Source organism: Pteropus vampyrus, unplaced genomic scaffold (assembly GCF_000151845.1).
Source record: "Pteropus vampyrus isolate Shadow unplaced genomic scaffold, Pvam_2.0 Scaffold390, whole genome shotgun sequence".
Classification (NCBI taxonomy): Eukaryota; Metazoa; Chordata; class Mammalia; order Chiroptera; family Pteropodidae; genus Pteropus; species Pteropus vampyrus.
Genome location: NW_011889171.1, coordinates 987,265 through 1,005,083, shown reverse-complemented (window position 1 = coordinate 1,005,083; position 17,819 = coordinate 987,265). Strand labels below are relative to the sequence as shown.

The following is a 17,819-nucleotide window of genomic DNA, read 5'->3' as shown; positions in this document are numbered from 1 at the left end:
GGTCTCAGAGGTTATGGGAGGAGTGGCCCTCTGGGCTGGGAGTTAGGGGCTGCAGCTCAGCCTCAGTTGGCAGCTGGGGCCAGTAAAAATCAACTGTTGTTTCTCTGCTCTCCCGTCCCACTTCTCTACTTTCTGCCCTGATGACTGGGCCCTACTACCTGCTGCTAGAAGTTCCGGCACTTTTAGGCCGGCCAATCAGGGAAGTCGCTGTATCTTTACCCCTCCCTCTCCTCCTGCAAGGAGCTCTGGCAGCTGCTAGAGGCAGCTTCTTTATTTCTCCCAGTCCACTGCCTGACATACGGAATTCTGACCTATGGTAGCTCTTATGCGCAGATCCCACACTCAGACGTGCTGGTGTGTAGTTTGGGTGTTTTTTGTTGAGTTTTAGATGTTCAGCTTATTGTTGTTTCGGGGGGAGAGATCTGAAGACATCTCTCACTCCGCCATGTTTCCTCCTAATTCGGCTTATTATTTTGTTAAGTTTGCAAGTTTAATGTACAAACACTTCAAAAACTCTAACAATGGTTTGGCTATTTTATTTACCTAAGGTAATTTAAGGAGATACTTAAGAAGTTGCTGAGAGATGACTAAACGGATAAATTATCATTATTTCAGGTGATAACAGAGATTTTTATTAATGCAGTCCATTATCACTCTAGTGGTGCATTTATGTCATTTATAAAAGCATGCATTCTAGGTTATTTTCACCAACACATACTTATTTTTTAATAAGATAATGTGTATATATTTTTTTCATTTTAAGAATTTATAGCCCAAAATTATCAAATGAACAGATGAATATTCCTTTTACCTGAACTCTGCTTTTAGCAAAATCAATAACAACAAATAGCAAAATCAATAACAACATTTACAAAACCTTTCAGGATATATCCTGTCTTCAATACACAATTCTTTTTTAATCACTCTTCTGCTTATAAACTTCTTTTATTATTTACTCCCCAAATATTTATTAATTGCTTTCCAGTGTTCCAGGAATAGTGCTCCATTAGGAAGATACAAGATTCAGGGATTCTTTCTTGATAGAGAAGCAGGAATTTGGGGAGAGCATCTCAGGTAGATGAAGTGGCATGGCTGGAGCACAGGGTGTAGTAATAGCATGGCCCCTTATTAGAGCACGGGATACAGTATCCTTATTTGATCATGATAAACTCTCTCTAAATTGCATTTTCCAAACAATTTAAAAACGATTATGCAAATTCAGGTATGTAAATGGTTTATATGTAAAAATCATTGGTTTCTACCACTACTACTCCTAACATAAACATTTTGGTTTGGAGTTTAAGGCATTTTTTTTTAATAGATAGGAATACTTAAGAATTAATTTCATTTATGCATGTCAAAGATGTATAAAGACTTACTTGGGTATATGGATTTGGGAATAATATATGAATGAAGCATTCAAGGCTATCCAAAAGCAAAAAGCCATAAAGAACATAGATACTACAGAAAACAAAAAGAAAAAGAAAGGGCAAAAATTTCTGTATTTCCCATTCATCGCTAATTCTTTTTTCATCTGTAGTGAGGGAGTAAGGGCAATCAAAATCTGTGGGTCATCAAGTCCCCAGCAACTGAATATTTCTTGTTATTTGCTCAGTCCCTCTGTATTTTTGTCCTCCCATCCCAACTTCTATCCTAGCCCCATAACCTCATTCATTTGACCCCAAATTATAAAAAGTGCTACATAACTATCAGGAACTACTACCATTCTGGATTTTCATTCTCCTTCCAATCATTACCTTTTTTTCTCCTTTGGTCCCATTACCTGTTGTTTCCTGTTTTATCAACTTACCAACTCCTTTGATTGTTGTTCTATAATCCTTGCCGCCCCCACCCCCACCCCCAACAACTTGTTACCCTCCTTTGGAAATGTTAAAGTTGAGAGAGTACTTCCTTTTACATTATTTATGCCATTATGGCATGAAGAATTCTCCATGTATATACACATGCATGTACACGAATATGTACCTGCACAACAATTGTGTTTTTCTACTTGTTATGTTGTGAAGGAGATAGGAACAGTATTAATCCAAGGCACGGTCATAGATACAATAGTCTACGTAAACCTTTGTGGAACTATAAGGATTCACACAGTTCTGTTAAGGAAACTGACATGTGAGAAGGAACTTATAAAGATGAAATGATAACTTTCCAACATAGTTTTCAGAAACATCTGGAATTTTCCATTTTGGTTTTAGTATCTAGTAAAAAATTTTAATGTATTTGATATTCAATTTCCTGAAACAAATAAAAGAAATTCACACACACACACACACACACACACACACACACACACACGCACATGCACACGTATATATAGCAATTCATGTGAATAGTTTCATTTCTTGTAATAAGGAGCCCTGAATGTATTAAGAGTTTTGCTCTATTGTTCAGAAGTTAATTTTTTTGTGTTCTTTAAAGGGTTTAATATTCCTACTTGGTTGCTATCTAAATATTTTTACTGATTAGTAGAACATAAACAGAGCACACAATTTGGCATGACCTACAGTATTGTCTGAGCAATGCTAATAACATGGATATCCCAGCTTAATCTGAAGAGACATTATAAGGACTAAAGAGAACATTATACAGTATCTGCTCACACAAGCTGTGGTTAGTGCTATTAGTCTTTAGTTGTACCCATCACAGGATTAACCAAAACTTGCAAGAAAAAGGGAGGTCAGTTCTTAGGGACTATCAGGAAAATATATAGAGATAGGTCAGATATGTGATATATTAGTTAGTTCCTTTAGTGAGGACGAGGTACTGGAGATAAACTGTAGCAGTCAATCAGTAAGTTATTTAGAAACATTTATATTGAGAAAAAATTAGACTACTAGCTGTATATTTCACTTTTCTCCTATGCTATGACTGGTTTTATTTTTAGTTACTTTTTTCTCACTGATCATTCTTAAATACTTCTGGAATTAAGATTTTGGAAATGGTCTTTCTACACACTTTTGTATTTTTGGTATTTCTCTCATTCTTCCATCTTTGAGTGTACATATAGTTGGAGGAGTAAATAACTCTTTGTAGTTCTTGTTTCTTTAGAATACATGGAGACATTTATAGAATGTGGTTCACTCCATATATAAACACACGTCTTATGGAATAGTCTCATTGAAATGGTCTCATCAAGAGTGAGAGTCCTGGACTAGGACATGCAAACGTGGTTTTTAGTTCCAGTTCTGGTGTTAGCTAGCAGTGTGATACCAGGCAAGTTAATTTCTCTGGGCTTTAGTTTTTTCATCTATACCAAGAGAGTATTGAGCAAGATGACTTGTAAGAATTCTAAAAGTTATAAAAAAAATCTTCTGTTTCTACATTGGGAGCCAGGGAATTCTGTGTTGTAAGATTTGGCCAAGAATGTCTCTTTTTGTGGCCTTGGCTATGTCCCAGCATTGTCCTTTGCTTATTACATCTCTGAAATATGCATTTTACAGGTATTTTTAAGTGATTAGTTAACGTTCATAAAATGCTTTGAAGAGCTTTTGTGTTGTCTTTCTATCTTGTTTTATGCAGTTGTCCATAATAGAAACCAAGTGTTCTGTAAATGAAATCAGTGTTTCCTATGTGAACGAAGGTTTTTGACATTTCTCAGTCAAAATATTAAAGTAGAGGGATACTGAGCCTGCATAAAATTATATTTAAAATACATGTTAAATCATTTTCTTCCTTTCACTCTGAGGTGAACACAATTTTAGTTCCGGAATACAATGGTAATTACACTCCACAGTTGCTACTGCAGTTGCTGTCAGGTTAGTAAAATCTGATTGATTTGGACTCTGCTAATTTGTAATTTGGGTGATTTTACCTGGCTAAAGTTTATTTCTAAACAATGTGTGAGGAATGGTGTTGTTAAGCAAATTAATAGTGCAAAGTATATTTCATAGACTATATTTCTAATTTTTAAAGCCTTTGAAATATTAGTTGTTTGTTCATAAGAGATCATTACAGATGGTTCCTAGCTATTTATTAAAGCAAAAGAACTAAATATAAATAGATGCTCATCATCAGAAATAATGCTTTTAGCGTTTGGAGTTCTTTAAGAGTGCTGAAGGTGGGGTGGAGGAAAGCAGTCTTATTTTCTTTTCACTTTGAATGCTTTGAATGCATTGTTGAGTGTTACAAAAACACATTCAAAATATTAAGTCTAAAAAAACACATTAAGAGAAATCTAGACTGAAAATTGGCATAGATGTTTTGATTAAATATTGGTTGATTTCTTTGGAGCCTAATGAGATTAGACAAGAATATATTGGTTTCTTGATTCAGTTGATTGTTCACAGAAGAGTAATAACTTGAGAACCCTTACAATAAGGTGATCTTCACCTGTTTTTGAGGGTTACCCTCTTGGAAATTTGGAAAACTCTGGATTCTCCCTATTTCTCACTCATAAATGTTGAGTAGTTTTTGTAGATAAACTGCTCAAAACACTTCACTGTCATGTTTTTGCATAGGTATTAGTGTTTTGTTCTCAGAAGAAGTTATATTTACAATTATTGCTTTGTAATATTTTCATAAGCTGGAATGTGGGTCAATTTTCTTTCTAAAACATTGCTTGCTTGCTACAAATAGCTAATTCGTAGCTGTTTTATGTTTTATATTTTTAAATGTTTGAGAATGCTTCAAGTTTTTGAAATGGGACATTCCAATCTTGCTTGATTAATACGTGTGCGACTCTGTGTGTGCGTGTGTGTGTGTGTGTTTCCTTTTTGGGGTTTCCAATAAGTTGCTACTGCTGATTGTACCCGGGACCCTTTTGCTCTATAACTACTAAAAATTATTACACAAAAATTTCTAATATAAAATATTGAGTGTGGTTTGTTTGTATTAGTGGTGACTTTTTTAACCTCTTAATATATTTTGGCCACTAAAGTATGGATAAATACTCCTTTCTATGATTCCTTTGAAGATGTCTATGAGACTAAAAAATGTTGGAAATATAATTTAACCCTCTAAGATGTTTGAGTGGTTTTTTGGGGAGGGTTATTTGTATATGATAGATTGAATAAAAATTATTTATGAGGTACTGATGGCTAACATCTGTTTAATATTTAATAAAGTTTATGCATTACTGGTCAATGTTTCAAAATAAGCTTTCACTCTCTCTATATATGTATGAATGTGCATAATATTGATGTATATCTTAAACTCAGGTACTTGTGATTTACCTTAGCTGATTTCAGTCTGTATCTCTCTGGTAAATTATATATTTTGGAATTTTTAAAGTATTACGATTCTATAGCAACATTGATCTGTGAGTTTTGAATACAAATGAGAAAGCTTCTTAGGGGACTAAATCTCAATCTTTTAGAAACTAGTAATAATTTGAAAAGACTAAAAGCCAACTACTTAAGTTGGAAGCACAAGTTTATTGTTTGGATACAAACATGAAAGTGAATATGAGCTCTTTTGTCACTGCAGTGATTTTTTAAAAAAGGTAGTGGCTTTCATGTCAATGGTGGTCTGCCTTTACTAAGCTTGCATTGATAATGACAGATAATTCTATTTTTAGGTGAAACTGGAAGGGTGCTATGAAGGTAGATATTTAGTGATGGTGACTTGCCTGCATCAGAAGTAAAATTGTTCAGCCTGCAAAGAGTTCAGCATAACACACCAGTTTGTCCTATTTTTCCATCTTAAAATTGTGTAGAAAATGTGTGAGCTTGGTGCTTTAAGCAGATACTTAAAACATTTAGTCACTTTCAGGGCACTTAGGATGCTGTTTTCTAGCGGTATTTTAAAACTATATAGATGAACCCTATATTTTCCATTCATTTCATGAAATACCTCAAGCTTCCTCTGACAGCAGCTTTAATTTTTGAACCTCTTTGTCAGTCAATAACCCCTAGAGGTTACTGGACATGCTGCCGTGCCTTGGAATGGGCCCTGCTGGACACCTGCTTGGCCAGCAGCATTCGTCTCTCCTCTAGGCAATTTGTGAGCTGTTTGGAGGTGGGGGGAGTCGTGAGGGGGGTGAAGGGAGGGGAAAGGGGGAAGAAGAAGGGGAGGGTAGCATTGAATTAAATTGTTCATAGCGTCCCTCCGAGGAATGCTATTAAGAGCACACTACTCTGTACTTCTCTGCTGCAGAAGACAGATATTCATGTTGCCACAGCATGTTGTAAATGTATGAGATTTTGCTTATTCTAGCTTGGAAATAAGAATAGGGAAGGAGAACAACTTGAATCAGAAGCTACTAGAAGAACGTGCAGAGTTCTGCAGCACTTTATATTTGATCTTTTGCCTTCTTCTAACTGGAAAACAGACTGGCATTTTTTAAACAGGCTTTTCTCATAATGGCATTCTTGTATTGTGTGGCCAGAGCTTGCACAGGAGGAAAGCAGGCTGCCGAATTTAGTTACTGAGCTCTATTAGCTGTGGCCTAAGGCTATGCTGAGTTTTATATCCCATTTGTATTGTTGCAGCTCAAAAGAAGAATGTTCAGAGGATGACAAGTGTATTCTGAGTAGGTATGTTGTTTCATTTTCATATGAAACCTATCTATTTTTTTTCCCTGCTGCTATTGGTCAGAAATCAGGTTAATAGGTGCAGAATATAGTACAGTGCTGCAGTATCCCTGTTAAGGTAGAACAATGGTAATGCAAGCTTAAAACAATACAATAAAAAGCAAAACCCTAGCCGCTTTTATTAAATAAAGCTGCGTCGTGTGGTATGCACAGTGCAGTCTTAAAAAAAAAAAAAATCCTGCAGTCAACGCTTTCCTAATGAGGTGGCAGTATTGTTGAGTTAGAACGATAGAATCATCATATTGCTTTAGGGGACAGAAGGATTTAAAGGAGGTACCTTGCATCCCTATTTTACAGATTGGAAGCATTGGTTTAAGGGCGCTGGCAGAATCGTTTGCTTGTTCTTCGTGGCAGCCACTGCTGTGTCAGTGCAGTGTGGAATGGAAGTTCTAGTTGATAGTCTGTTATGGAAACGCTGTTTACTGTTATTGTAGTACCGTGGTGACAACATGCCATTGAAATGGAAAACGAGCTCTCCTGCTATCTGGAAATTCCCAGTTCCTGTGCTTAAAACATCCAGGTCAACTCCACTTTCTCCAGCATACATGTAAGTGAGAGAAAATAGGATATTAAAGTGGGATTTTATTTATGAATCAACCTTGTGGCAAAAGAGGGTAAAAATTCCAAACAGCAACATCCAAAAATGCATAAGATTTAAAACCTGAAGTTTGCTTACATTTAAATATATTAGCATGTCCACTTTTTATTTTACCATTGTTTTGTTTTCTTAGGAGTTTATGTTTATTTTCATTTAAAGTGCCTAATGGTAATCTAATTACTATTTGAAACTCTAAAGGTATACCTAAGGAATTGCATAAGTATAAACTTTAATCTTTTACACTGGTTGAGATTTTTTTGAATTTTTGTATATCTGAAATATTTAAGACGCCTTCTTTTGTGCAACCGCAAAAAAAAAAAACTGCTGATGCTTGCTATTGGTGTTGTGTTAAATATGGAAATGCTTTCTATAATTTTTTTGATGAATTTGAAACAGAGTTAACACATTGATAAGAAAATGAATCTCTTAATCAAGACTTTTATACTTGAGTTATATATGAATATTAATAAGTTTGATATATCTTTTCCAGTTTTATAATTCAGGTTCTAAAGTGTAAGTTCAAATTTATACAAATTATAGTTCTATGAATAGTTATTTATATACATGGAGTTGAAAAGTGGATTTAAACAAATGCCTAGTTTAGAAATTTATTTTTAAGAAATATACACTGAAATATATTTAGAAATCTTTCTAGAATTTTTGAAAATCTTATTTTTTAAATCCACAAAGCGTTGCTTTAAGAACAAAATCTATGAGATATAATAAGATTTTCTTTTAAAGTATTGTCTGTGATTCTTTTTTTGGTGGAGGAATGAGTAAGGGAAAGCTGGACCTTTTTATAATATTAATGTGAGAAAAGGTTTTTAGTATAAGTCTGTCTTAACTGTGCATGTTCCCTTTAAAATATTTTTCAGTAGGAAAGATGTGGAAAATTCTCCCTGTTTTAGGTTAATTGTGTGTTTAGAAATCTGGTGAGTTGCCATTTTGTTACTTAGTTTTGGTTTTATATGAGGTTCAGATGCACAGTGGTGTCTACCGAGTTCTTTGAATGGCTTTCAACTGCTGAGGAAATAAGTGTGCCTGTGCTTTCAGTCCAAAGAAGCAATTCCCTGGAAAGCACTGAAAAATGAGGAAATTTTAGAGTTAAATCCTGTCATCATTTCATTTTCAGATTTTTTTATGTATCCCTTCTTAGAGATATTTCAGGTGATTTTACCTGTTTGGGTGTTAAACTCTTTTTCCTATAAAGTTAAAATTTTAAGTTATATTTGTTTTAAAAAAGACAAAAGATTAGCTATATTTGTTTCTCAAAAGCTGTAGTTGTCAAAAGCACGAATTAATGGAGGTGACAAGTTAATGGAGCTCCTTCAAAAATTTTGAGAAAATGTGACATGCCTGTTGACTCTATGAATTTTATGGTGAGAAATGACCAAAAAGATTTACCAAAAACAAGTTTATCATCAAAACAAAACAAAATAAGATACACACCCAAAACTAAAATCAGTAGGTTGCAATTAATATTTACTAATGGTTCTAATATTTCTACAATATTTTACTGTCTATAAGATCCAAACTGCAGCTCCTATTCAGCTGGTTTGCCTATTTTCAGAGATGGTTAAAAAAATACTTATATTTAATTCATACTAGCTACAAACTCAGATACAGCTTAATACAGCATCTTTAATGAATCACTTTCTTCCTTTTAAGTATGTACTCGCCTCTTTGACCTGATGACATGAATAACGATTTAGATGATAGAAGCTAGAAAATATCACAGACCTTGCATATCGACATTGATTGTTGGTAGTACACATAGGTAGAATGGAAAAATATATTTGATGAGCTAGTGTTAGCCTAGACTATTTTGACACCGATGATTTATATTATTAAATTGGCTTTACCTTATTTTTATAAATAAATTAATACAGTGTTCGAAATATCATTTAAATCTACACAGAGAAAATATGTTAAATATAAGAAAAGGCTAGCTTAGGGAGTTTAAAGCAGGTTTTTAAATAAATTGTTTAGGTTTTGACCGTTTTAAGAGTTTATGCCTTGCTTGGCTAGAAATAAAAATATCATGTTTAACATGTTCTTATCAGTGCTTCTTTATATTCCACAACACTTCTACACACAAAATCATACTTTAGTATAATGTTTGCTCTCTAAAATTATAAAGACTAAGTTAGAATACTGGGTCAAGTAACATATTTGCTCTCACAGTTGTTCTGCTGGCAAACATAGGTTAAATGATTACTTGTGTCTCCGGTCTAAAGTCTTTGTATTGAAATGGAATAGTTAAATTCTGACACTTTGATAAAAATATGATATTTTTTGGAATTTACCTGTAAAATTATGTATAAACATTTAAAGTAGTATCTTGAATATAAAATTCTTCACCGTTAATAAAGCATCTTTTTGTATGTTTGGGTAGCAGCGATATTGATTTGTAATGTTTTATAATTATTTACTATGATTTGTCAAATATAAATTACATGGTTTTCATTGAAGACTTGTACACTTTTTCAAAGACTGAAATTTCAATATAAAATGTTTTTGGTTGGAGTAAAAATGTGTTGTGGTAATTGCGCAAGTATGGAAAAAAATATAAAAGCTCTTGATGGTCTCTTTCTAAACTCAGTGTAGGTGCTGCTTAGCTAGATAGAGCTCTTCCATTGATGCTGTATCTAGGGCAGTGCTGCTACGCTAGTGAAAGCTACAATAAGGAATGTTGTACTTACAGCAAACATTGAACAGAAAGGCTATTTTTTCCTCTTGTGAATTTAACCTCTAAGTTTGTTTTCATTCTGTTTCTTTAAAACTTGAATGACAGTTGATACTTCTTCACATTTTCAAGACTTATTGATGATAAAGGCAATGTTTATGACAATATTAAGGAAAATCATTTTGATAATACATAAAATACTGTTTAACTTGTGTTATAATATAATTTGAGAAGAGTGGAGTTTCTTAAAGACAAAAGATTTAGGAAAATAATCCTTCGGTCTCCAGATAGATTGATTGCCAAATACTTAGTCTTTGTTGGGTAGATATAGTCTTCCTTCATCTTCAGTTTTGAACACTTGCAGGGTGGTGTGCCATCCATGTGGAATTTTGAAGGGACTGTCTTAATACAAATCTGAGTGACATGTTTGTGTTACACTCTGTTCAACAGTAGGTTGCAGTTCAACGTTAGCCTGAAGGAGGATCACCTGGTCAGCATCAACTGAATTAGTAAAGACTCTGCCCCTGACAGGGATGAACCATATATATTAACCTGTCAGTTTGCCTAAATTAATAAAGCTGAAAGGACACTCCCATCTGAGTGGTTTTCTGGTGTTTTGGTATTCATCGTTTTAAAATAGCAAATGATTCGTTCAGACTAATGATATAGGATTAATGTGTTGTTAGATTCTAGAGACACACCAAAATAGGACAAGAATAACATTAGTGATCCTTTTATCTTCTTCACAAGCAGTAAGTTTTGATAATAATGGTGTGGCAGTAGAGAATAAAACAATAGGTAAGAATTAACCAGTGCAATGTGACAGTGAATTCTAGCAAGATACACTGTGAAATGTTTTCTTTAGAATTTTACCTTTCTCAAGCTAAAAGACAATGAGTGTAGAACGAGTGTTAGTGAAGTAGACTTACCCACTTTTATTCATGCACTTGCATTCAGTTAGCTTCCTGTTTACATGATTTTCTTTAATATGTACAATATGTTTAATAGTAAATATCAATAGCACAGTATTTCATAGCAATTGTTTTCTATCATTTCATCATTAAAAATCAGTATCTAGATTTCCTGAGAAAAGATTGTGCATACTTATAAATATTCCTTGTTCGTGGATGGTTCAAAGGCTAGACCAAATAAAAGTGTGCATTTGCTAAATCTGACAGTCTTTTTATCCCCTAAGATTGTCTTTTTTTCTAATTTAGTGAATAAAACAAAACTTCGTGGTTTTAAAAATCTTTTTTTATTTAGCAAAATACTTCTTAAATTTATCATTTCAAATTAGAAAAGAATATATTTACTTTCACAATAATGTACATAAACCTTTTGTGTCTGCTTAATTCGTTTTCACTAGATATGCTCAATCTAACAAAAGTATGTAGAACAATAACATATATAACACTTAAGAACAATTTAGTGTTAGTCTGTAACTTTTGTGACATGTTCTCTGGGAATTTCCATGGTCTGAACTTGCAAAGGGCCTTGCTAGCTAGCTTTACACTTATTAATGGAAAACCGGAGGGGTAAAAGTGACCTTAGAAGTCATTTAGAGATTCCAAATCCCCCTTTAAAGCAGGAATCCTTCCTGTGACACCTCTGAAAGATGGTGATATATATCCTCCCTGAGCACTGTCAGTGTCAAAGAACTCACTACCTCACCGAGGCAGCACCTTTCATTCGTGGCCTTCCATTTCAATGCTCTTTCTTGCATTGAGCAAAATCAGTTCCTCATATTTTTTATCTCCAGTTTGTAGTGTGGCCTTGTCGAGCTATACAGAAAAAAAAGATCTATTTTCTCTATTATGTACGGGCTTGGAAATCTCTTTCTTTAACTACTACTCATGTGACATATTTTCCAGGCTCTTCACTCTGCTGATTGTCCTCACCTGGATAGTTTTAGTTGTTGTTGTTCTTTTTTTTTTTTAATGTTAATCTTTATGCGAGATACTACATCTGAGTGCAATGCTCCTCATATAGTCTGACTAGAAGACCCCTCTCTTCTTTTATATAGATGTTCTGCTTGTCTGAAAAAGCCTGAGATTGTATTATTTTGTAATTACAGGGCTAGCACTAGATTATGGTGAATTTAGAGTTTACAAACTTCCTTTTCAGAAGTTTATGATTAGTTTGCTTCCTCTTCATAGTCAACGTTTATTCTTTTAGCTACTTTAGATATTTTCGTCTGAAGAAGCATGGCATGTGCAAGTGAAGTTAAAATTTTGTTTTAAAGCTTATGGTGTATGTTTTTAAAAAGATCTCAAATCCATTAAATCTAACCAAAGAATATTGCACATAAGAAACTCGCAAGACAGGAAGCTAGTATTTCTGATGCTTTCAGAAATTTCTAATAATTTTACTTGTCAATAATTTATCTAAATTCATTTTTGTTTACTTAAATGAATGTTACTTCCAAGTACCCCTCAAAACACTTGCTCCAGAGAGAAGAGAGATGGAAATGCAAATTTTATACCATCATGGGAAGTCTGGAGTTACTAACAATTCTAAGGAGTCCAGACATTCTCCTTGAAATTTAGAATATTAAATGAGACCTAAATGGGGCCGGACCAAGTTAGTGGGAGGGAAAAGAAAGAAGTAAGAGATAGGCAAGTATTTATGTTAATGGTTTTATTACTTGATGTTAAAGAGTCAAGAATTATAAATTGTGCAGGGTGATATTTTAAATTGAAATGGAAGCCACAGTGTATTGTTTTATTTCCTCAAAACTGTGAGAAAGAGGTGGTGTAAATGTTGCATTCTTGGGTAATCGGTACATAAAGAAGTTATTCAGTAATGCATTTTTGAAAGTGCTTAGTACTTTCTCAATCACCTTGTATAATGAGTTTATAACATTCCAAAGTTACTCGCTTCCTGTCATGTACCAGGAATAACAATCTTGGGTATTATGGTATAATCCTCGCAGTCATTCAAAATGTCTAGTCTTTATCTTTCCTCCTATCTTTATTCACAATTTAATTGCTTAATTTATTTTATTGCTGTGAAAATTATGATCCAAGATAAACATGTTTGTTTACTATACCTTCGGTATTGATAACGGATTTAATAGCAATGAAAATGTATATGGGCTAGATGAGACAGGAATTGGAGAGAGACACCAGATTTCAAACTAGATATTACATAGGATGGAAAATGATGCAATTTATGTTTAAACTTGATAGTGACCTTTTTAAACAAGAAGAATGGAATACCATTCTTTAAGTTGGATAGGTCTTAGGTTCTTTATAGCGCACAAGTGTACACATATTACCTTCTGAGTAGCAATAATTTGATTCTGGACTATAAGATGTAATCTTAGTGAAAAATAAAATTATATTATGTTTCCAATTATAGTAAAAGAGTTTCACTGGCATGACTTACTATGGGTATAGGTTATTTGAACTCAATTTTGCAGTATTTATGGTATAGTAAGTCAAAAATGTGCTCTACTTGTTGGAGAGTACTTCTTATGGTATGGTTCAATGGAGAAATGAAATAACATGCTTCCATTAGAAAAATATAATTAAAAACAAGTTTGAGAATTCTAGGAGCTTCTAACTTGAATCTAGCCTGTATAACATATGCTGTAAATTTTATAAGAAGCTTATTTATTTTCAATTTAAAAAATGTCCTGGTTCAGCGTAGCTAAATATAATTTATTGAGTGTTACTATAAAAGAGCCAGGCACTTTGCAAGGTGCCTCCCAAACACTCTATAAGGATAAGTCTTTTCTCTGTTTTACACACAAGGGCACAGTGGTGCAGGGAGCTTAATTAACTTGCTCAATGTTACACTTCAAGTAAGAGCTGAAATGAGAATTCAAACTCAGATCTGCTTGATTTCAAAGCCCTTAATTTTTTGAATGCCTTTTTGTTTTTATAGACTTTCACTACTTTCATGCCATCTATTAGGTAATATCTCACTAGGATTAGAACAAAGAAATATAACAGATGAATACGCTTCTTTGAATTGCTTGGTGGTATATAGAGAAGTTAGCTTTGCTTGGCAGTACTGTCAAGTGGTATAGTTGTAGAAAAATACTGGGTCAATTATCTACTTGCTGATAGGATATCAGGATTAACCTCAGTTTTTCCTATTTCTCTTGAAGCACTATTCTACCTTCATTGGCTACCCACCCTTTTTTCTCCACCATAGATAGTGCTGTAGCTGGGGTGCCCTTTTTAGCACTTTCCAAGGATACTACCTAGTCAATATGTTTAGTACTTTCATGTGGACATTATTGTCCCATTGCTTAATTGTTAATCTTTGATTAATTCAGTGTATTAGTTTTCTATTGCTGTCATAACAAATGACTGCAAACTAATGACTTTAAAAATCACAAAATTATTCTCATAGTTATTTAGGTTATAAGTCTGGTATGGGTCTCACTGGGCTAAAATTAAGGTATGTCGGTGGGGCTGCATTCACTTTGAGGCTTTAGGGGAGAGTCTCATTCCTGTTCATTTGGGTCATTGGCAGAATTCAGTTCTTCACCATCGTAGGACCACCAAGGTTCCCATCTTCTTGCTGGGCTGTGAGCTGAGGGTCGATTTCAGCTTCTAGAGGCTGCCTGCATTCCTTGGATTGGGCTCCCTTCTTCTATCTTCAACGCTAGCAAATGTTGGATTTTTTTCACATTAATCTCTCTCTGATACACTCTTCTGCCTTCCTCTTCCACCTTTAACGACATCTGTGATTAGATTGAGCCCATGATGATAAGACAGGCTCATCTTTTCCATATCAAGGTCCTTAACCTTAATCACATCTACAAGGTCCCCTTTGCCATGTAACCATATATTCACAGGTTTCAGGGATTAGGATGTGGATTTCTTGGAGAGGCCATGATTCTGTCTACCATGCACTAGTTGAACATTGAATTATGTTAGGCTTACATATGCATGGAAAGAAATTGTTTCAATTAACCTAAGTGGTTCTACAAATTTTACATTCTTGTTACTAAGTGATATTTATAATCTCTGGGACAGTAATTTTGTTCTTGAAAATTATAATAGTTTAAACATAACATAGGCAGTTCTCAAAATTTGCAACAATGATTTACTGGTAATCTTATTAAAAAGTAGAATTATTCAGTGATAATGTCATAATCTGGGCTGATGTTGAAAGTATCATGAAAATAGGTTCTACTATTAGAACTTTTATTATGCTCCAGGTCCTATAAAATAAGCACAAATGTATTGTGTGCATCATATTTGCAAGTATACACAAAACCATAAAATGCAGATATGAATTAAAACTAAGATGCTAGTCATTTAAAAACTTTATTATTTATTTGCCTTCTTAAAATTCAGGCTGTTTTTTGAGATGGTTTACATGTCCACGTCTCCTTTTGAAAGCCAATAAGCCATTAGTGCCACCTTTTGAACAAAATGGAATTAATTTTCTTAATAAAGTTTTATGTAACAAGCAGAAACATTCAAAATTACTCCATTGATATTACAGCTGTCTAAAAAGTACTAAAGTGGGTCCATAATACAAGTTGATAGGTGTTGATTGCATTTTGTCATATTGATGAAGAAAAAATTTCAAAAGACTGCATTTCTTCTCATTTTACCAAAACATTTATAGTTTATGCAAAGAACTGTTCAGAATAAAACATAAAGGCTATAAGAAAATAATAGTTTAAAACTAGAAGGTCTTCACATGTCTCTGGAAAGTCATACAGATAATATAAATTGCTGAGAATCTTTAAAATAATCTTCAAAACATATTACAGAATCAGTGTCATACGATTATGTGGTTGTTGCCTTGCTAATGCCTTTCAGTGCTTGGTACAGCGGGGAAATACAGAAAACTGGATGTTAGTTAACATGTATTGAGTGAAATTGGAACAGTAAGATAACAGATGAAGACTATTTATGCCACTCGGTTACTGAGCATTAAACCTGATTGTCTAGCAAGTTACTATGGCCTGAAAAGTGACATTTCTAAACTTGGAGGTGAGTGGGGGAATGTTCCAAACTCAGAACCAGTCATTTAACTCTCTAGGCACTACTTCCTATTATGGAAGGTGCAGGGGGTTAATTGGATTATTTAATTAAAAGGCTTGGATTACTGTATTTTGGAGCACTAAAATTTTGAGAATGAAACATTGCGAGAATGCTATATTGGAGTGGCAAGTTCAGTTGAGTGTTCATGGGCAACTATGCTAAACTAGTGCTTATGTCATCTCCCCACCCTCTTCTTTCTTCCCACATTAAAGTCTTTGGGGTGGTTCCATAGTGTAGTGGTTAGCATGTATGCTTTACACACAGAAGGTCCTGGGTTCGCACCCCAGGTGGAGCCACAGACCATACCTCGGGTGCGCCAGGCCCCGCGAGTGCGCGAGGACCCCCCATCCCCCTGGAGTGCGCCAGGCCCTGGGTGCACGCCACGAGCATGTGGGAGGAGATGCCCTGCCTTCAGAGATCCAGTTCTTAAGGGAAAACTGCAATATCCATAGGTCAGGGGTAGAAGTGGATGGGGGGGAGTTAAAGGGAGAGAAATTAAAACTAAAAAGTTTCAGTTTGAAAACTACAGTGCTTTTCACTGGTAAATGAGATAAGACCATGACATCTTAAAAAGAGCATATTTATTGTATCCAGAGTTCTTTGAAACCAAGAGCTAGAATAAACCGTAGTATCTCTTTAATAAACCTTAATATCTCTTTGTCATACCATTGTATCTTGAAAGAGAATGTGATATTTATGCTGATTGCTTTTCTTTCTTCTGTGTATATTTGTATTTGATGATGTAACTCCATCTTAATTCATGTTTTCTTTTTATTATTTTATCTCATTCCACCAACTGTATTACAAATTAATGTTTAAGATTAGTTAACTGTAAAACTTCAACTAGATTTCTCTTTATAGATGTGATTACAGCAAGCTTTCCTTTGGTCCTATGGTGAACCATATTCTTAATTAACTCAGTTTCATTTAGCTTTCATTTGGAAGGACCCACAAAATATTTGAAGTACAATTTTGAAAAGTATATGGATCTTCTCAGTTGTGAATAGATTATTCAATCCCTCAGCATCACCAAATTAAAGTGATTTTCACTCATTATGAGCACTTTCCTCCAATGGTTTGTGTATATAATCATTTCTGAATGATTCACAGCTAAGCAAAAGTTCATAGAACTGCAACAAAAATTTTGATCTCAGGTGGACTGGAGACCTGGCTTATTAGAGTATTTTTTATAGACGTATTGCTGAAATACATAGACAGATGTAATAAAAGACTGCCTCTTTTGAAACGATGAGATGGACCATTGCATCATCATAAGTTTGGGCTTTGTTTCATATAAGTATAATTGCATATTATAATTTTAAATAGTGGATATTGTTTGATTGCTGACCCAGCCTTGAAGATAGTCTGATCAGGGATGAATAATCCTTTAAAATAAAATAATAGTAAGAAAAGTTAATGTTATTTATTTTTTCATTTGGTGCTTATATGCTAAACATGAACTCATACACTTCTGTACTAGGGAGCAAAATTTGCAATTAGTTTTGTTACTGTGGTTTATGTGAATTATGCAGCATGGTGTTTGTTAATAGATAATGTTGAGAATTTATTATTTTTATACCATTTAGACCTTTGTAAAGTAATTATTTCTTTTACCGTGATTTCTTTGCAAGCAAGTATCATGCCTGCTCTTTGTTTACCTGTCTCCTACTGAGGTGCCTGGCACATAGCAAGCAGGTGCTCAGTAAATGTTGAGTAGATGAATGAATTTAGAGAGTATAGTTTTAGCTTCTGATTTTTCTCCTAAAATGTTATTAGGATCCACCATTTTACTACACTCCTAGAAAACTATTTTAACTAAGATCACTATAATGTTCAGTTCCACATCACAATGCAATTTCATGATCTACAGACAGCTCTGCTAATGTAATAAAAATTGCTCTGCAAAAATATTTTTATAAGTCTTTGTCCATAGTGCAGTAACACTAAGGAAGGAGTCCTGTGGTCAAAAT

At 34.1% G+C, this 17,819-nt stretch overlaps 1 protein-coding gene across 4 annotated transcripts in view; it reads left to right on the top strand.

Annotated features, from left to right (window-relative positions):
• The window catches only part of KLHL13 (kelch like family member 13), a 234,813-nt gene that overhangs the window by 122,957 nt on the left and 94,037 nt on the right, over nt 1-17,819 (top strand). Inside the window, exon 1 of one of the 4 annotated variants that reach the window (XM_011380181.2) lies at nt 6,415-6,494. The exons of 2 other annotated variants lie outside the window; for them this stretch is intronic. In XM_011380181.2, coding sequence (XP_011378483.1) covers nt 6,415-6,494 — 80 coding nt within the window. Of the gene's footprint in view, nt 1-6,414; nt 6,495-6,848; nt 7,099-17,819 lie in introns of those variants that run through there. One more of the 4 variants, XM_011380180.2, reaches the window with a different exon arrangement.